Genomic DNA, 21,888 nt, shown 5'->3' on the forward strand with positions numbered 1-21,888 from the left:
TGTAGCACTTCACACTGGACATTAGCGAGGCTTAACTGACGGGTACTCCACTGAGCAGCAGCCGACGGCTGGTTTTCGAGCCTTTCTACTAAAATGGCAGCAAGCCTGTTCACATTATCTTTTGAGCAGCCAGCACAGATCCACCTAACACTCCCCCCCGCCCCCCATCACACTGTCTGGTCTGAACATCCGATGTGTGCTATTGAGCGGAACTACCAACATGGAGCCATTGTTGAGATGAACAACAAAGTTGTAGCATACTGTTGGGGGGGGTGGGGGGGGGGATGTTTACACCAGTCAGGGTGAGGTCGTGGGGGGCACTCATAGACCAACCCAAACTACTGTACTGTTCCAGCAGGACTTCACCCCAGGGCCCAGCGTGCCCTGTTTATTTTTCGAGGTATAGCCCCCCATCTCACTTCCTATACTGAAGCTGAAAAGAAGGAGGGTCGCTGAGGTATCGGGAGACCGTCAAGGACAGGACTGGCTCCAATATGAGGGGGTGGGGTGGGGGTGGTTGTGGTCAGCAGGGATATCTGACCCCAGACACCATTTTGGGCCTGTCCCCACTCCTGAAAGACACTCAAGGAAACCCAGTCCGGCGGGAACAGGAAGGAGACGCTGGGGCAGGTGTAGGGTCGGGCGGGGCTAGACGGACGATCCCAGTCTGTCGCTATGGAGACCGGGCCCTACGACAACTGCCGGCGCGAGAATCGGCTGAGCGCCCCGGCCCGGGCCTGGGGTCCGGCCGCCCGCTGGGTGAGGGTGGGGCCCAGGGAGTTCCGGGCGGACCCCACGTGCAGGCGGCGGCGGGCCAGAGTGCTGCGGAGCGGGGCGGACGGGCGAGCCGAGGAGGCGCGGCGCTGGCGCAGGCTCTGGATCCGCAGCAGCCGGCGGGAGTACTGCACCTCGGGCAGGACCAGCTTCAGGCACTCCTGGGCCTGCCCGCCCGGCCGGGTGCCGTTGGGGGGCAGGTCGTACCCCACGATGTCCACCATGGCGCTGGGCTGCCAGGGCCGCAGCTCCTTGTTCTCGATCTGGGCGGAGGTGCGCAGCAGCGGGAGCTGGCCGCCGAAACAGCCCCGCACCAGCCGGTCCCGGGCCAGCCGGAGGAGACGCACCTCCCTCTCCACGCACGCCGAGCCCAGCTCGTCCAGGCGCCGCCACAGCGAGGCGTTGAAGTGGTCGTACAGCCGGGCGTCCAGCCAGTTCCAGGCCCGGATCTGCGCGGGCAGGCCCAGCCCCAGGCTGCGGCGGGACCCGGGGCTGCGCATGTTGAGCTTCACGTAGAGGATGTCCTCCAGGTCCCAGTTCAGCAGGTGGCGCAGGAGCACCAGGGACTCGTCGAAATGCTCGGCGATCATCACCAGCGAGAACGTCCGCTCCACGTCCCGGATGAGCTCCCCGGCGTAGGCCACGTCCCCGGGGGGCCTGTCCTTCTCCCCGCCCAGGTCGTAGGTCAGTGTGTTGCGGGCGAACATGGCGTCCATGTCTCTGGGGCGGTAGTAGCGCAGCGGGCCGTCCAGGAAGGCCTCCAGGGAGCCGTTGGGCACGCGCCTGAAGCTGCCGCAGTGCTGGTTGTAGTAGCTGAAGAGCGACTCGAACATGGCGGCCGGCTCGCGCAGGATGGTGACGTAGACGGCGTCGGGGGGCATGAGCCGGCGGAGCTCGCTGGCGTTGAGGCGCATGTGGCTGGCGATGATCTGGGGGTGCGTGGTGTGGGGGTGCACGTACCGGCGGCTGAACCGGTGGGGGTAGCAGAACTGGTGGGCGCAGGCCTGCACGGGCAGCCCCACGGTGAGGTTGTGGCGCTCGGCGAAGCGGAACAGGATGTTCTGCACGGTGGTGCTCGCCGTCTTGTGCGTCTTCAGGAAGGCCACGCTCGTGTGCTTGGGCTTCAGCCCGGCGGACGGGTGGGGCCGCAGGGCGGGGCAGCCCAGGAAGGCTTTCAGGGTCCTGCACCGAGGACACAGGGACACAGGGAGGAGAGATGCTGAAGCGAGCCAAGTGAAAAACAAACTGATCATCTACATTTCAGGGAGAAAATTTGCCTATATTACAATTCATTTTTTACATTTTATTTCTTCCTTATTTAACCAGACGAGTCCCATTGAGATTGTTATCTCCTTTACAAGGGAGCCCTGGCCAAGGGAAGAGCAACAGAATGAAGAACACAGAATCATTATAGTATACTGTACTGAAACTACATTTTTTAATATTAATAAGTAATATAGATGCCTATTTTAACTTTGTCCTTTCGTACTGTTTATTTACATTGCATTACATTAATGGCATTTGGCAGAAGCTCTTATGCAGAGTGACGTACAGTTAATTAGACTAAGCAGGAGACAATCCTCCCCTGGAGCAATGCAGGGTTAAGGGCCTTGCTCAAGGGCCCAACGGCTGTGCGGATCTTATTGTGGCTACATCGGGGATCGAACCCCCGACCTTGCGGGTCCCAGTCATGTACCTTAACCACTATGCTACAGGCCACCCTGGACAGTGGTCCTCACTCCTGGTCCTGGAGAGCCACAGGGCGTGCTGGTTTTTGTTTCCAAATAACCACCTGATTCAGACCCAAGAACCCAGGTGATGTGAGTCATAATCCACTGCCTTCAACGATCAATTGAGTGCCGAGTAACAACCACAGCTAGCACACCCTGCGGCTTCCCGAAGACCCGGAGTGAGGAGCACTGCTTTAGGATTTACTTAAACAACATTAAGTACTCGATGTATGTGTTTGTCATTTTGAGGCAGCTTGATTTTGGGCTCTAATTAGCGTTTGAGATAAGCGGAATTGCGGAGGGAGATAACGAGGGAGTAGAGATAGAGGGGGAAAGAGGGAAAGAGGGACAGAAAATGGAAAAAGTCAACAAAGGAACAGAGAGGCAGTGGCAGATACAAATTAATGAGTTGTGACTGCAGATACAGAATCTGGCTCAGCTTGGCTTTCTGCAGTCCACGGTGCAGTGCAGCATTCTGCGTTCACACTTTTTTTTCACCAGTTCTCACATTATTTTGTTTTCTTGCCAGTGTCATTGAAGCGCGTCTATGCTTTTTGTGGAAAGAGAAGCCAGAATATTCCATTTCTCTAATTACCACCTGAATTGCTGTCCCCAGAAGCCACCATGAACTACATGATTAGGGACAGTCAAGAGCTTTCTAAACATAGTTATCTTTGCAGTCGATTCTTATAATGTTCTGTATTTGTTTCAGTCATGTTCTGTCAAGCACCTTGTGTTGCATTAAAGTTATTATTATTATTTCCTCCCACAGTCCAAAGACATGCAGGTCAGGTTAATTAGAGAGTCAAAATCGCCCCTCTGTGTGTGTGAGTGAGTGGTACGTGTGATAGATTGGCCACCTGTCCAGGTTGCCTTTCACCCAATGCATGCTGGGATAGGCTCCAGCACCCCCCGCGACACTGACCAGGAATAATCGGTCAAAGATAATCAGTGGATAGATTAGTATTGTTATTATTCTTATTATTATTATTATTATTATTATTATTATTATTATTATTATTATTGAAGTAATCCGTGTTGTGGCAGAGGCTGGACTGGGTCCTACCAGCTGAAGTGTCCTCCGTGGTGGAGCAGGAGGCTGACGCTGCTGATGACCAGCAGAACCAGGAAGATCTTCTTCTGGGACATGGCTCTGTCTGGGAGAGGGTGGGGGGGATAAGGGCAGAGACACAGGAAGAGAGGGAAGAGGAGAGAGAGATTGGAGTAAGGAGAAGAGAAATATGAACAGAGAGACAGAAGTAATGCATAAAGCAGTATCGCACACACCCCGAATAGACTTGTGTGTGCGGGTGTGTGTGGCCCTCTTTTTAAATCAGAAATGCATCAGCCAAATGCACTCATATAAGGGTTTTATTGTTCGCATAATTTGCTAATGGCTCTCTCGGTTCCACTCAAAGTGAGCTGTCTCTTTAAAGGCAAGCCCGTCCATTTCAAAATAATCAGATATACTGAATTTATTTGCAAAGGAAACATTAAAAAAAACATTTTATTTACCAGTATTTATTCACCAGTATGTTACCTGCATGTAGTCAAACATTTTAAAGAAAAGTCGAACCAGCATTATTTATTTTTGGCTGTCATCTTTGCTGGCCTCTATTGGCCAAGCATTGTTACTGCAGGAGCTGCTCACTGAGAGGAACGACCATTTTTGGAGCTGCTTCCTCCACTTAGAACTGAGAGGTACACAGTACGACGACGTTCAGTGTTTCATCAACGCTGCAGAATACACTCTTAGAGAGTACCTTTAAACTCTGTTTCAGTTAAAGGTACAATCGGTAAAGAGAGGAATTGCAGCAACAAACACCCTCAAACCACAACACTGTTTAATTAGAACCAATTTTCAACCAGTGAGCTTGAATTACTGTACAGCTATACAATGTTTTGGTACAGCGTGTCGGTCCTTCACCTGTATATTTTCAAACCCGATTTTAAGGACTATAAACACAGGCAGAGGGCCGTCAGTGAGCCGTTTTCAATGATGGGAAGGGATTTACAATGGTCTTGTAACAATGTCTTAACGCAAAAATATTACCTATTGTACCTTTAAATGAACACTGGACATATGACTGTATGAACATCATCCTTAAATGTGACTAATGCACTGGGCTGGCTGTGTACTGTGCTGTTCAGATTTCACAGCTAATATTTGTATGCGTTTGCTATTTGGATAGATAAATATGCGTTGGATATTTTTTTGGATATGGTCCCGGGAAGAGTAGCTCAGTCGGTCAGCTACTCTAATGGTGTTAGGTATAGGTGCACAGTAAAATGTTCAGCGTTAAACAAACTTGTGTTCTCATGTGTACTCTGTAAGAGTTTAAATATCACCGGACGTTGTGTACACACTTCAATCTCAATATGGAGTGCCAAATTATACATATTGTCCCAAACTCTGCAAGAATTGAAATGACACTGGACAGTAGTGTATGTGCTTCACTCCCAATATGGGGGACCAAATTGCAACTCCACAATGAATTCACAAAGTCAGCAAATTCCTCCATAAATTTGTGAGCACACATGTCCTCCATAACGTATGACCGATTCACTGAACGTATGCAGTCCATCAGCTGACCCCGCCAAAACGGGCGGCACATCTTCCTGTATGCAGCTTGTGGATGTAGACACCCAGCCCAGCTGCAATTGGGGGAGAGGGGGTATGGTAAGGAGTACCCTGTTGGATGGAACCCTTCCTCCCTGGACCAGTTTTATCCTTCATCTCCAACTTCCTGTGGTACAGATCTGGGTCATATCAACCACTGCCCTATGGCCATCGTAGAATGACAGCATAGAATGATCCAGATTTATTATTATTATTATTATTATTATTATTATTTTTAGTATTATTATTAATTTATTAATTTATTAATTTATTAATTTATTAATTTATTGATTATTATTATTATTATTATTATTATTAATAATAATAATAATAATAATAATAATAATAATAATAATAATAATGGCAGCACGGATGGTGCAGTGGGTAGCACTGCCGCCTCACAGCAAGGAGGTCCTGGGTTCGAATCCCCGTTGGCCGGGGCCTCTCTGTGCGGAGTTTGCATGTTCTCCTCGTGTCTGCGTGGGTTTCCTCTGGGTACTCAGGTTTCCTCCCACAGTCCAAAGACATGCAGTTTAGGCTGATTGGAGAGTCTAAATTGCCCATAGGTATGAGTGTGTGAGTGAATGGTGTGTGTGCCCTGCGATGGACTGGTGACCTGTCCAGGGTGTATTCCTGCCTTTCACCCAATGTATGCTGGGATAGGCTCCAGCCCCCCTGCGACCCTGTTCAGGATAAGCGGGTTCAGATAATGGATGGATGGATGGATAATAATAATAATAATAATAAGCTTCATTAATGTAGTACCTTTCATACATAGAATGTAGCTCAAAGTGCTTTACATTCAGCCAATTACAAATAATTATAAGACAAGACAGATAAAATAATACAGACATAAAATAATAAACACACAACAAATAACAAGACAACACACTTTGGGGGCTTTCCCCTGTGCCTCCCTCGAGTGGGACAAGAACTGTGGGAACATATTATTCCCAACAAATAACAGAGCGCTGTAAAAATAAAAACAGGGAGTAAAGAATAAAAACAATTTTTAAAAACAGCACTGCTAGACATAGCTCAAAGTGAAAAGCAAGATGTAAAAAAAACAAATATTAAAAAATAAAGCCAACATTTAAGAGATGTGGCTGCTGTAGCCCACGGGTCAGCGACCCTGGTGTTGGAGAGCCGCAGGGCTGGCTTTTGTTCTCACCTCAAAATCAGCAACTGAGTCAGCCCCCAAAAAAACCAGGTGAGGTGAGTTAACTGTGCAATCAACCGCTTTCATCAATCACCCCATTCACCCCAATTACAACCCATGTAATTAAGTGCTGAGTAACAATGAAAGCCAGCACACCCTGGGGCCCCGCAGGACCAGGGTTGCTGACCCCTGCTCTAGCCGTTTTAAGGGTGAGCCACAATAAAAGTAAACCGCAGACAGCAAACAGGCCTTAGGCACAGCTAACTGTGCTAGATTACATACAGGAAGTGGTTCAAAGCTTTCTCATCAACGTGCTTGCTGTCTATGTTGACCGAAAGATTTCTCTCATATCCTCCTAAGACCTGGCAGTTCAGTTTTGTGCGCTGAGTCTCACGAGTCTCTGGTTTTAATCTCAAGAACCACATACTCAGTGTTATTAGGCAGACCAGCTTGTCAATGCAAATATTTAATCAGCCAATCGTGTGGCAGCAAGTAAATGCATAAAAGCATGCAGATATTGTGAAAAGGTTCAGCAGTCTTTCAGACCAAATGACAGAATGGGGAAGAAATGTGATCGAAGTGACTTTGACCGTGGAATGATTGTTGGAGTATCTCAGAAACTCCTGATCTCCTGCGATTTTCACGTACAACAGTCTCTAGTTGGCAAGAAACATCCAGTTTCAATCAACAGCAGTTCTGTGGGCAAAAATATGTTGTTAATGAGAGAGGCAAGAGTAGAAGGGCCTGATGCAAATAACCACACATTACAACAGTACAGAAGAGCATCTCTGAACACGAAACGTATCAAACCTCTAAGTGCGTAGACTACAGCAGCAAAAAAAAAAGTTCACTGCAAAATGTCTCAGTCATCCAAGACAGGTATATTATGTAAATACATAAATGCCTTATATGATACTATAGGCTTTTTTTTATGCTGGGTCTCATCGTGTAATTGAATTGCCAACTGTGCTCAAACTCCTTCTGGGTTTGGCGATTTTCAGTCAGCAGCCAATGTCAGCATTGGAAACAAGGTGTGCAGACTCTTCAGCCAATCAATGACTTACATGAAGCACATTTCAGCAAATAAATGACTTAAATGAAGAACACTTCCGCCCAAAAATGACCTAAATTAAGGACATAAGTGCAGGAAGCACACTGCAGCCCTCCAGGACTTGACATACAGGTTTTGAGATCCTCCGGGTTTCGAGAGTGTCCAGGTGTCAGGTCCTCTGTTTGCCCTGGCATGGCTGTGTGTTGTCTTGGGACCACAGGGCCCGTGAATGTACTGAGAGTCTGTTTTCTTAAGTGGAAATGCCATCTTAAATAAATGCCACAGACGACCGTTCTGTGAGTCTGCCCCACCCTTCCAGGAAAACAAAGACCCGATCACTATTGTCAGGCCATAAGTTTTGTTTTTATATCCCAGCCACAATCACACAGCTTGCCCTCAAGGACCAGAGCCGTGGTGTACCCTCATAAAAAAAACACACTGTTTTATATTTACCATGATAGTATATATATTCTTTTAATTCCGAAGTTTTTCCCCATTCTGATGGTTGATGTGAACATTACCTGAAGCTCTTGACTCATATCTACACAAGTGTATGCATTGCACTGCTGCCGCACAATTGGCTGATTAGATAATCGCATGAATAAGTAGGTGTAATAAAGTAAAAATGTTCCTAATAAAGTGCTCGGTGAGGGTATTTTCTGATCTTAACATATTTCATTAGAATATATTTTCGGAATATTCCGTGTTCACAATGATCAACATCCAATGTTTGAAGTGAAAATAGGGCGATCCGTACAGAACATTTGGACATTATTTTGATAGCAGGTTTCCAAAAAAACTGTCCACTTTGGATTTGCTGCTCTTAAAAGGTCCTCTCCATCAGCACAAGCGCACGGAAGAGCAGAACAAAGGGCTGTAATGCACAGCGTCAGTGGCTTGTGATGGTAAGCCTCAGTCGCTTAGAAATGAATTCCATGAATACCCCCCCCCCCCCACCCCACCCCTCAACGATAGAACATTCTGGAACAGCTCCATATTACCAGTACCCGTGGAAGCCCAAAAGGCAGCAGTAAAGGTACAGTGGGAGCAATATTACATTACATTACATTATTGGCATTTGGCAGACGCTCTTATCCAGAGCGACGTACAACAAAGTGCATACCCATAACCAGGGATAAGTTCGCTGAAAGACCCTAGAGGGAAGTACAATTTCAACTGCTACCTGTACAACAAAGATAAGGACGAGGGCCCTTTTTTTTTTTTTTTTTGAGAACAAAGAAACAAACAAACAGCAAAAGTGACCAAAGTTAACTATCCAAACACTGCTTACCTAGCCAACTAAAAATACCGATACACAAAGCAAGTCACAGAGACAACAATTAAGGTTCACAGGGAGGTAGGGAGGGATGGGGAGAGGTGCTGCTTGAACAGGTGTGTCTTCAGCTTGCGCTTGAAGGTGGGGAGAGATTCTACAGTTCTGACCTCAACGGGGAGTTCGTTCCACCACCGTGAAATAATTATTTGATCCCTTGCTGAATACTTATTTCATGCAAAAATACGATAATAAATTTATAAAATTTATATGATGTTGTTATTGTGGATTATTTTGTGATATTCTGTCTCTCAATGTTAAAATGTACCTATGATTAAAATTCTACACAGTTCCATTCTTTGTAAGTGGGCAAACCTACAAAATCAGCAAGGGATCAAATAATTATTGCTCCCACTGTACAATTGGTAAGATTTCTCTTTTAAGACATTGTTACAAGACCATTGTAAATCCTTGAAAAAGGTTACGGACATGTTGACTCACCCTCTGCCTGCGTTTATGGTCCTTGGTATATAAAAAAAATATACAGCTGATGCACCGACACTCTGTACCTAAACATGGTAGAGCTGCACAATGATTCAAGCTCATTGGTTGGAAAGTGCCACAGCCAATGGCGTTTCAACATCGGCGCGTTCAAAGAGAAGGGCGAGGGATAAACAGTGCTGTGGTTTGATGGTGCCAAGGCACCCCCCTCTCACAGGCTTACATTGCTTGATTAAAAACCAGATTAAGACACAACCACTTCCAGTGAGGAGTAATGGATGAAGCCGGCAGGCTGTTTTTTGTGTTATCTGACACCCAGGAATCAGGCACAATCACACTCACAGCTGTGGAAGACCATTATTCAAGGGAAGAGCTTTAGCTTAGCTTTCCCTCCAGGGCAGCACCTGGCTGGTCAACACTGACAGTTGGATGAAAGCTGGACCAGGGGCTGGTTGATGTCACACCTCACAAATATGTGATTAGAATGTTCATGTGAAGTGAATATTCTAAAGGTTTTGTAACAATCACAGCTGAAAAACAGACTTCTAGAACATTGATTCGGAATTTTGTTAAAAAATTCCAAAAAAAAAACCAAAAAGGGTTACAGTTGGGCACTGCAAACATTCTGACCTAGTTAAATGACTCTACTCAAGCACATTTTACAGTGCATAAGGGTCTAAGCTCACAAACCCTGGTGCAGGAGGTGTTCATTCCATTACAGAATGACAGGACAAGCAGGCTCTTGTTAGTGCATGATCCCGTGTACACCTCTGGGGGGCACTGTTGCGTCTCAAATGCTGGGATCACCCAAAATAACCACGTTTTAGAATATGACACTTTAATGAGTTGCAATGAGGTTCACTGTCACAGTCCATGGGATAGATACAAAATACACATTGATCCAATAAGTGGAATGCCACAACTCATGTAGAGTCGCATTACATCTTACAGTGAGGGACTCCTTGCAATGTGAAAAACAAAATCCACACATAATTATTTTCTTAGGTTCCAGCCCAATACCGTTCCTGAATGTGCATACTGAAACAGACACCAGCAGTATAGTTTATTTGTGTTGTACATGGAGTTGTGGTTCTGAAGCACACAGAGGATTGGGTGCCATTGAGAGTTAATAAGACAGGGATTACAGGGGCTCTCTGTCAACCAGACCCTCTGCTGCCCTGGACCCCAGACATGGAGGAAAGGGCCCCTCTTTAATTAAAATGGCCAGGTTGGATTTCCTTCCATCCTCATGACAGTAAGATGGCAGATAGAGTCGAACCTGGAATCCCACAAGGTTATGTGGTTTAGTGTAGCAGCCTCCCCGATCTGTTAGCGTGGGTCCATGAGTGTCAGTGTGTGCGTGTGTGCATGTGTGTGTATGTGTGCCTGTGTGCCCACGTATGCAAGTTATGTGTGTGTGTGAGCATGTGTGTGTGTGTGTGTGTGTGTGTGTATGTGCCAACATATGTGAGTGAGTGTGTACGTGCGTGTGTGTGTATGTGTATGTGCGTGTGTATGTATGTGCCTACATATGTGAGTGAGTGTGTACATGCATGTGTGTGTGTGTGTGTGTGTATGTGTGTGTGTGTGTGTGTGTGTGTATGTGCCTACATATGTGAGTGAGTGTGTACGTGCATGTGTGTGTATGTGTATGTGTATGTGCGTGTGTGTGTGTGTGTGTGTGTGTATGTGTGAGTAGTGAGCAGCCATTCTGGGGGCAATATGTTATAGAGAGTTCAGAGGAGAAGGGCCAGACTGGTCAAAGCTGACAGGAAGGCGACAGTAATGCAAATAACCACACATTACAACTGTGGTATGCAGAAGAGCATCTCTGAAAACACAACGCGTCAAACCTCTAGCTGGATGGGCTACAGCAGCAGAAGACTTAATAAGTGTAAAAAAGAAGTCTAATAAATACCTAATAAAGTGCTCACTGAGTGTAGAATGTAGCTGTATGCTACGTTATACATTGCAGATTATGGATAAGGCCATGAATATTAAAAACTATGTCCGTTATATCTGCAGAAAGTAATGAATATTAAAAAATGTGAAATATGACAGTTATAATATCTGCCTATAATTTCTTATAATTTGCAATATGTCATGAACAACCTTCAGTAAGCTTGCATCCACAATCTCCTAATTTAAGTGATGATTTAAAGAGCCCGTTCATTCAAAATCATACTTCATAGTCATATAATATGTGAAGAACAATATAATATAATAAAATATACTATGATGTTAAGCCATTTTTGTGATTTGATATAATTTTTTAAATCCTGATGGTAACAAAGTTGTTTTACAGCCAACAATAGAAGGGTTTTCTATTGGTCGTTTGTAGGGCTTGTGGCTTGTGGAAGTAATATTCAATGTAAGCGACTTACATTGTAAGCCATCAGCTCCATGGCTGGTTTAATTATTTTTCATCAGTGCATATCCACATAAAACCATCATGCCATGCTAGACCTCCAGCTCTTATGTTAAGAAATGACATTCTTTACATCAAAGGGTCATGATGTTATCATTGATATTAATATAATTTGAAGAGAAAATATGAAGCATACTTCTTGTAGTTTAATGATCTCTCCAAAAGCAACAAAAAACGAAACCAAAAAAAAGAACCTCGCTCATTCTTCCACACAATTTATAAAAACTGCATTCTGGGTGTGTAGAGTATGTGTGTCCGTCTCATTTGCATAAAGTATTCTCTAACCAATCAGGTGCAGGCATTGTTCCACACAGCATTGATTCTCAACAGCTGGCTATCCGACTGAAAATGAGCCGTCAAAACCAAACTGACAATTTTCCAACTGGATATCTGATTGACATCTATTTGATTAAAAGTATCCTGAAAAGGCTGACATCATGATTGGGGGATTTTTCAAACTCTATAGGGCAGAAAAACATGCTTTTCTACCAGTTTATACAAAAATGATATTACTTCATAAATGTTGAAATAATGGCATGATTAAAATGTTTCATGATAAAGTAGGCATACAAACGCGTTTACAGCTTAAAAAAAAAAAAGGTGACCTAGAGTGTGACCATAGAGGCGGCCTGTAGCGTAGTGGTTAAGGTAAATGACTGGGACACCCAAGGTCAGTGGTTCTAATCCCGGTGTAGCCACAATAAGATCCGCACAGCCGTTGGGCCCTTGAGCAAGGCCCTTAACCCTGCATTGCTCCAGGGGAGGATTGTCTCCTGCTTAGTCTAATCAACTGTACATCGCTCTGGATAAGAGCATCTGCCAAATGCCAATAATGTAATGTAATGTAATGTAATGAGTGTAATTACCCTTTAATAATCCCAACTGAAAACCAAATTTGGGACCACAGACAATCAAATTAGGACCTTGCTGCAGATGTTTCTGGAGCGCAAACATCTTCTGAATTCATTGAGACATTACCTCACCGAGAACCACGTACGTCCTGAGGCCCTGAGTGCCGAATGAAGAGTGGCCTTTGCCCCGGCTGTTCCGCTCTGTTCCCCAGGCTAAATCTACTTTCCATCAGGGCACTTGGTTCCACCTCCAGGGGGGAAGCCTCTAGCCAATGGGCCGCTGGCAGCAGCGCGGGGGGTCGCCCTGAGAGGGCTTCTTGGCCTGCTTGTAGCACACCCAGGATGCACGTCGCTAAGCAACGGGAGGATGACCCTTCCACCTCTCTCCCGTGGTGGCCAGGAAGTCCTCAACGTCTCTCCCACACACACACACACACCCATGCACACACAGGCACACACAAATACATACACACATGCACACACAGGCACACACATACACACACATGCACACACATACACACACATACATACACACACATACACACATCCACACACATACACACACGCACACACACATACACATGCACACACATACACACACATAGACACAACCAGACATGCACACACATACACATGCACATAGACACACACACACACATACATACATAGACACGTTCAAAAACAAATACACACATACACATACACACACACACACACATACACACATACACACACGAATACACACACGTGCACACACAGACACATTCAAAATTACACACACATACACACGCACACACACATACATAAACAGATACACACACGCATGCACACACACAGACACACACATACACACACAGAGCCACGATCAAAAATACACACATGTACACACACAGACACATATTCACACATACATTCCCGCACACACACAGACACAGACAAGCAAACATAAACGCAAAACACACACACACAAACTCATATGCCATAACAGTGCATACATGCACATGACCACACACACACATTCCCGATGATAAGCACACACCGCAGTTAAACTGTCACTTGTCTGCTTGGCAGGCACCCTTACCGAGAGCGACTTCGCTTCCAGAGTATCCAAACAGCGGGATGCTCGCCGAAGCAATTCAAGATAAGTAGCTCATTCAAGTGAACAACAGCAGTTCCCCCAGCCAGTCACGGAGACCGGCAGCTGTGTAATTATAAACCACATTCTTCTGTTAGCACACCACTGCTCCAGGGCAGAACACACTTGTTACATTAGCTTTGATTTGAAAGTGGTCGTTACGTCCGTTAAAGTCCGTTAAAACAGGAGGCCATTTAGGACACGCTGTGTCTCTGGCAGAATGTCACTGTCACGAGCTGACACATCAAACGTACAACCAGGTAATTAGGCGACAGGGGCTTGGGTTTAGGAAGTCCAGACTGAGCTGAAGATGTGAGGTTTGGGGGGCAGCCTGTAGCCTAGCCTGTCAAAACCAGGTCACCGCAACTCTGCATAAATATTGAGATGTGTGCTAGGCCGGCGTATCCTTGCTGTCAAGTCGGACATCAACGCTTCGTCCATAGGAAATTACTGGTTTGATGCCATGTTGGGCATCTTGATGCTGACCATGTTGCAAGCAGCCTTGGTCTTCCTCTTCCACCTACCTCCACACTAAGCTCTTATTTTGTCGGACTATGTAGTCTAATTACTACTAGTGGTCGTTGTGCTGATGATCTGATTGCCTCAGTCTTAAAGGTCCCATATTTTTCACCTTTCCAGTGTTTTGTTTTAGGTCCTGAAGACATTTGTGTGGTTTTCAGTACCAAAAAAAATCCAGTTTTACATGACCATTCTCCAGCGCCATTCATGAGCTTTACCAAGAACAGGTTCTTTTAGCGACTGTGTCTTTAAGGCTAATTAATATCAATTAACCTATGTTCTGAATGGTTGGCGAGCTCCGCAACAAATTGAATGCAGTCTGTGCTGAGCGTTTGGACTTCTTCTGGCTACAAGGTGGGCCGTGTTGAAGGTGGACATATGCAAATGATCGTACAGTTGTGACGTCATAAAGTCACGGAAGTCCAAACAGCTCGTTTCAGTGCACAGTCTCTTAATACAGACTGTGGATTTCTTTGGGCACTTTTGCAGTGTTTTTATAGGACCTACTGTATATCTGTAATCCACATAGCAAGGGACATTTTAAGTTTTCCACAATTTGGGTACTTTAACTTTAATGTAGGTTGTGCGCTTATGTAAGTCGTTCTGGATAAGAGCAACTGCTGAACAGCTAAATGTAAAATGTGAGGGCCGGGGATTGCTCGGGATGAGGTACCTGTGCTATCTCTCCACAGAGCCCTGAGCACATTCTCACATCTCGAATGACACTTGCTTAAGTGAAGGTGATGAAATGGCCGCTCTCCGCGGACGGAAAGTCCAAACATGGCAGCGATGGCGATATCCCTACAGCAAAACGCGCTTTAAGGGATGTTGCTCCGAACTCAGTGACCGCTGAAATCTGTGCCCCTGGAGGGCACAGTAAAGTAATTGTATCCCATTCACTGTCACCAATGAGCATGAATTCCACACAGACATAAATTCCGCACAGATATTAGGAAGTATTTTTTCACACAGAGAGTGGTCACCGTGTGGAATAGCTTGCCAGGACATGTAGTGGAGGGAGAAACACTGCGGGTTTTCAAGACCAGGCAAAATGCACTCTGATTGCATATCACATCGGTTTGTAAAAATATTCTGTTTATGGCAAAATACAATTTACTTGAAGACCATATGGTTATTGTATTAGTACTATATATGCACATAATATGAACTCATGAGAGCATTTGAGAGCCTGAAAATAGCTATGAGACAATATTAAATATTGGGCCTACAGTTAAGTTCTATTTTCCCATGTGTGTACGCAACAAAGCTTTTTGACTGATATCCAGGCAGTACACAAAATCTTTTTTCAAGAATGCATTTTACATCTACCAAAATATGTTCCTTGACTTTAACCTTGGAAAAAAGATCTGCACACTCAAGAAAATCTCTGAGGTGGCATGTCATCCTCTTCTGTTTCTGGAGAGCAATGGATGATTGACTGGTGTTAACAGACAGTTTTATAGGGTGTCACCCTTTTTGATGAGGCAACATTCACCACCTATCAAAATATGCAACCTGACTGTAGCTATGGAAATAGCTAAACAAAACAAAATCTTTCAGCTGACATTACATGACATTACATTATAGGCATTTGGCATATGGTGATATCAGGGCGACATACAACATAGTGCATAGCCATAACCAGGGACAAGTGCGCTGAAAGACCCTGCAGTTTCTAAGAATACGACAAAGATAAGGACTTGACCCTTGTAGATTAATCTGACGATGGACTAAATCAATAAAACCGTTTTTGATATACACCTTTGTAGGAACAACAGCAAACAGCTTACATAGCCATGTCCGAGTCTTATGTTTGTACAAAACAGAGCATGTTTGACTAGATTCATGGAAATGCAAATACAATCGCAAGACCAAGCTTGTGCTAACAGAATGCTCCAGAAGGTTTGGCATATATTTTCCTCAGTAGTGCTACACGGATGCAGGATTTAAAAATGCTAAGGGTGTGGGGAAAAAAATAAAAAATATATTCCTACATGGGTCACTCAATATGGGTGCACCCTCAAATTAAAGGTGAGAGTCTGCACTCATAAGCTTGTATGGTCTTGTTTCAAATCCAATGTGCTGGAGTACAGAGCCAAAAGAACAGAAGTGCCACCGCTCAAATACTTACGGACTGCACTGTATATTGAGGTACAGTGTGTGACAGATAAATGCCATGGTTGAACAGTGGTGATGAGAGATTAAAAATGCACGGAGACTGTGTACGCTAAAGCAGATGGTAATCAGTTCTGATATAACCAAGCAAGTGGGAAAACTCTTAAAAATCATCTCACAAGCTGACACCCTTCAGCATTCACCACATACTGCATTTTATAATCCTGCATCTGTGTAGAAAAGCTCCTACACCGCTCCCGCAAAATGTACTTGTGTTAAGTCAACTCTTGCAGTGTTGAAACAACTCTAGCAGTGCCAAATGGGATGGAACATGTAGAGTTGGAAGAACTCCATCAGTTGATTTTACTGTCTAGATGTTTGCTGTATAGATTTAAAGTAAATGTTACACAATCAGGTTTCTGTTTTTACGAACTTGAAATTAAGATGCAGTGAGCGTTCAACCTTGAAGACAAACCAATACCATCATGGCAGTGCTCGAGACCAGGAAGACCTAACAAAGTCAACTACACAGTAAAATTTCCAGTGTTGATTCAGCTCTTAACAGTGTACGATACACCATCTGAAAGAGTTTAAAGGTACAATAGGTCATTTTAGACTCCTAATTGTAACAACAGACAACCTCAAACCATAACACTGTTTATGCTTCCCACAGTCTATGAATATAATAATATAACGTAATATAAATCATTATTATACAGTTCAGTGTTACTATATGATTGTGACTGTTGTGACTATATGAGATCTTGACTACACAACACTATTTATAGTCTTCACTTTAGCTAACCAACTATATTGTGAGCAAGCAAGTTATTTTTCTGCATAACTAGCTGGATATATAACTAAGATATAATAGTCTTAGTTATATACGAAATAAAGAAAATAAAGGTTTACAGATGATTGAACACGTAAAGAGACAAAAGGAACGTGTAGCTGCCCAAATTGCACTCCAGACAAGCAATCACTGAAATTCTGTATGCTACTATCTTATCTAGTTAGAAAACAATACCAGTACACTATAACAAGCAAATTAGTGATTACTAGTTAGCTTCCCGAATATACAAATATCCACCTGAAACACAACACTTTTGCAATCACTACTAGCATAGTAGTTGCCTATATTTTATCATAAGTGGATATTTGCTAATTCTTCAAGCTAACTATAGCTAATTTGCTTTGTTTTATAACTAAATGTGTAGTCTTCACTTGGATAATAAGCAATAGTACACAGAGTGATTGCTTGTCTGGAGTGCAATTTGGGCAGCTACACAAATAATCAGAATAAGCCCCACGCCATTGACTGTGGCAGCAAGAACCATTTTTAAACCAATGACCTTTAATTGCTGTAAAATGTTTTGATACATTTGACGTGCCAACAAATGTACACTTTGAAACCCTAATTTAAGGACAATAAACACAGGCAGAGGGTGAGTCAACATGTCAGTGAGCCTTCCTCAATGATAGGAAGGGATTTACAAGGGTTTTGTAACAATGTTTTAACACAAAAATCTTACCCATTGTACCTTTATCACTGATCATTTTACTGTGTACAAAACAATGCAATAAAGGAAGTGCTTTGGGGAAATGAGTATGTTTTGTTTTCCAAGCAAAAAAAGTACAAATTAATTATATATTGTTGGTTATGGGCATAATTATATGTACCTATAGGGAACTGACCCAGTGAAAAGCATTTGTACCTTTTAGGTAATTTTTGTACCTTTATTTCTGAGAGTGCACACCAATAAGCATAATAATGAAATGGATTAGAAAACAGACAAAGAGGACAATGCAGTGACACCTCTCAGGAAATAAAATAAACCGGCATTAAAGCATTACTGTCTGCCCTGTGTGGGAAAAAAAACATTTGCCCACCATTAGCAATGCAATTATCATTCATGAGAATATAGGATTGGTTTCTGAATGTGTCATTTGATAGGATGGGGTGTTATGTATCGCATGCACTCTATGATGGAGAGTGACTAGACCCCTGTTATAAAACTGCTGGATGAACACCCCATCTAATTAGTTTTGCGAGGCGCATCTAATCCATTCTCAGCTTCTATTTTATTATTTACAGTAATTCTTGATGTGAACATTGGTATATGTGCCAGTCATTTTTCTGGAACAAACACATTACCCTGCCAAGTGTTACATCAATTTTATGTAGCATGTGAAGCTATATAATTTTCAAGGTTTTGCATCAAGAAATATGGAAATATTTGCATATAGAAGCTAGTTACCCTCTGCACTACATACATTTCATTGTGGAGGCTGATATTTGGTGGAAAAAATGTTTACATAAAAGGGCAATAATAACATCAGCTCCTCTGACGTCTCTCATTAACAAGGCGTTTCTATCTGTGGAACTGCTGCTCACTGGATTTTTTTAGTTTTTGGCTCCATTCTTTGAAAACTGCAGAAATTAGTGCGTGAAAATCCCAGGAGATCAGCAGTTTCTGAGATACTGAATCCACCCTGTCTGCCACCAACAATCATTCCACGGTCAAAGTCACAGATTACATTTTTCCCCATTCTGATGGTTGATGTGAACATTACCTAAAGCTCCAGACCCATATCTACATGATTTTATGCATTGCACTGCTGCCACACAATTTGCTGATTAGATAATCACATGAATAAGTAGGTGCCATAAAGTAATAATGTTCCCAATAAAGTGCTCGGTGAGTGTATATTTGCATATACATATACCTTGTCTCTTCCCAAGTCTGCCAAGGGTCTATTACGATCAAAGTGCAGAAAAGTTTGCCCTCAATTCTGAACAATTGATTTTTGGTACCCTTCTTGGTACACATCATGTTTTTGGCTGAAACAAAGGATACAATAGCTGATCATAAATCTTATATGAATGTAAATAGCACAAAGTCACTCAACTATGTTAAAATGGGTGAGTTATAAAATAGATTATGTGCAAAATGTCATTTATGAAAGGTTGTTAAATAAAAAGGCTTCAATTAATTACTGAAAAAACCTAAACTGCTTTTGTGCTCTGAGTAAATTACCCCACCAACAGAAATGCAGCAGAGATGTTTTTGTGGATACATGTAAATGAGAAATTCAAGCAAAACAGAGAGGCGGCCATTAATCTGAGCGCTCTTTGTGGGATTTACATAACTTAACCGCTCTGTTAGCAGGCTGCGGCCATTGTTACTCCCTCCGTTATCTCTCCTATCGATGTCGGATCGGTGCTGGAAACCGCAGGGAGGGTCAAACGGAGACGTTTGTTAAAGCGGCCATTTAATCCCCACTGACCTATCACGGTGCAAGCACCACAGCCTCTCGTATATTCTCAGTCCCGGACTGGTCTCAGATCATTTTGTCCGTCCTCAGCACTATCCCCAGCAGCGTCGGTGAGGGTAGTGTTTATGGCCTGCGTCAAGAGGGGGGCTGCGGGGTCAAACCCCAGCAAGGCTTCGGCTGTGTCCTTTAGCAAGACACTTCACCCTAACCTGTGATTCATTAGGGCTGTGCGGGGGGGAAAAATGCAACCTGCGCAAAGTTGTCCGAGAAAATAAATCGATTAAGGCAAGAAAGTAATGTAATGCATTGGGGCTTCGGCAGCATTTGTTACTTGCAGAAAAACAGGACAGCCAGAAGAAAGAGTGCTGAAAAGTTGAACAGAGCCTTTCAGGGAGATTTTCCTCAATCTTTTAAGCATATTTTTTCCATCTTTCCTGTTATGAATATGTTGTCTGCCGTTATCAACGCTAGACAAGTGCTAACGTGTCCCCAGTGTTATGTGATGTATGACAGCGTGTTGGGTAATTATTCGGTCGCAATGTTATATTGCATTAAGTTCAATACAGCCATGTAGTTTGAGTGTAAACTGCCAGTGTTGTGAAAAGTTATCTAACAACCTGGTAAATACTTTAACAACAATTGTACACAGGCAGATTGTCAACACTGAAAAAATTGAATTGCCCTTTTTTTCAGGTGAAACCTAAAAAAAGAGTTGTAACAAGCTGGAGTTTATCTGACAAAGAATTCTTTCAACCATGGTCCTGGTCATTTACTACTTTAGGTTTTCTCATCAGCTTTAATTTGATTTAATTTGATAATACCTGATTCTACTAATTAGCAGCTCAACGAGATCTCTAGTGTTGAATGTGTGCTTTGTTAGGGTTGGAATGAAAACCTACAGGATGGCAGATCTCCAGGAGTCATGACCTACAGGAATTAGTACTAACCAGTAAATCCTACCTATTTCCCACTTAAACAAGAACACAGACCATAAACAAAAACACTCAGGTGGCGAAGGCAATGTAGAGGCTCCAAATAATATTCATATACAGTAATGATATATGGATATGTCCAGTCACAATATGAATATGCTGTAATAGTGAATACAAGAAAAGTGTAGATCGCATTTAGAATATTAAGTGAAAAGGACATCAGGTAAACAACCAAACCAACCAAAAAGAAAAAAATCAGGAATATTGCGTGACTGTCCCAAACCAAGCACAATAGCTACATCCAATATTCACCAGAATGAAACTACTGAAACAATATCTTCTAATTACTCATTGTCAGTTCCCTTATTTGTGATGTTCCCATTTAATGATTGGATTGTCAGTTCAGACTGTAGGTATTTTAAAGTCCTAGATATAAATAGTAGCAATATTATGATAGAAACCCAGACCCAGGGAAGGATTGAATCAGAAATACGCATAGTGGGCAAGTAGCCTAAATCTGTACCTGAACTGGCACTGTGCTTCACAAGTGCAATTATCAGAAAAAATAATCAGAACTTCACAATCAAACCGCGAAAACAGACATAAACCGGGATTAGACGGTCTGATAGAGGGTTGTATCCGCTTTAAAAAAAATCATTCTTATACAGGCTATGTGTATTTCACTTATTGAGCGACTAACACTTAGACAGTAATGTGTCGGTTACATTTTCAAACGAGGTTTTATTATAGGCAAAAATAATTACATTGCAACATGCCCCCGGCGTGCCTGTGCTTGCAATTGCTACAGACCAATCTACAGTATGCCCTAGATAAGAATCACGTATCACTTCTGATTTAGTTATCTTGCGAAATTCTGGTGGATGCAAGGAAAAGAAATGTAACAGTAACATAAATTCTCACCGTTGTCACTTCCCAACTGGGGAAGAGAGGATAGCTTTGGCTGTTCTTCTTTATGGCTATTGGCTCCGCGTCCCCCTCACCTGCTTCAGGCGGCGCTGGACCCCTTTCCTCCTAGTAAATTATTGATTCGCAAATAAGGCAGAATATATTCAGGGAAAATGGCAGTGGCGAGAGAACGCATCGTTTCTTCTGAGCGATATTTTTGTCGGCGCTGTCGTGCCACCACTGTCGCAGTCGCGAGATCGGAACTGTCATCGACATCCTCGCGATGAGAGACGCCTCGTGCGCAAGCAAGTCGGTCAAGTCGCTCCGAACCGCTTTTCTTCAAATCGCCAAGGCTCACGGAGGCGCGCTCACGCACACATGCATACAGGCACACACACACGCACACACACAAGCCCGCATGCGCGCCCTTACACACACGAATCTAGATTCAAATACGTTGAGAACAGCGTAAAGCCGTGCGACAGAATCACTATATGGCATAGGGTAGTACACCGTATGTTTAAAACATGTCCTTTTCTATCCACACCTTGGTTGCGCCACTCTTCAGACAATCTAGCACTATATTGCCGCGGCAGCGCACCTATAGGCACACTATAT

The 21,888-nt window shown here is 43.6% G+C and overlaps 1 protein-coding gene across 1 annotated transcript; it reads right to left on the reverse strand.

The window, feature by feature from the left end:
* Window positions 1–689: 689 nt before the first annotated feature.
* Window positions 690–21,597, reverse strand: gal3st3 (galactose-3-O-sulfotransferase 3). Its single transcript, XM_061233875.1, has 3 exons — window positions 21,286–21,597; window positions 3,571–3,661; window positions 690–1,956 (listed from the first exon to the last, which is right to left on the reverse strand). The coding sequence occupies exons 2-3, from the start codon at window positions 3,651–3,653 to the stop codon at window positions 690–692; spliced, it is 1,350 nt and encodes a 449-aa protein (XP_061089859.1). The 5' UTR covers window positions 3,654–3,661; window positions 21,286–21,597.
* Between the last annotated feature and the right edge of the window lie 291 nt (window positions 21,598–21,888).

The sequence above is a fragment of the Conger conger genome, chromosome 3 (assembly GCF_963514075.1).
Source record: "Conger conger chromosome 3, fConCon1.1, whole genome shotgun sequence".
NCBI lineage: Eukaryota > Metazoa > Chordata > Actinopteri > Anguilliformes > Congridae > Conger > Conger conger.

What these genes read in the sequence shown, in the direction of transcription:
- gal3st3 (XM_061233875.1), bottom strand. Translation starts at nt 3,653, where the DNA reads ATGTCCCAGAAGAAGATCTTCCTGGTTCTGCTGGTCATCAGCAGCGTC. An exon ending in CACGGAGGACACTTCAGCTG is followed by an intron (nt 1,957 to 3,570) that starts GTAGGACCCAGT and finishes TCCTCGGTGCAG; the next exon opens with GACCCTGAAAGCCTTCCTGG.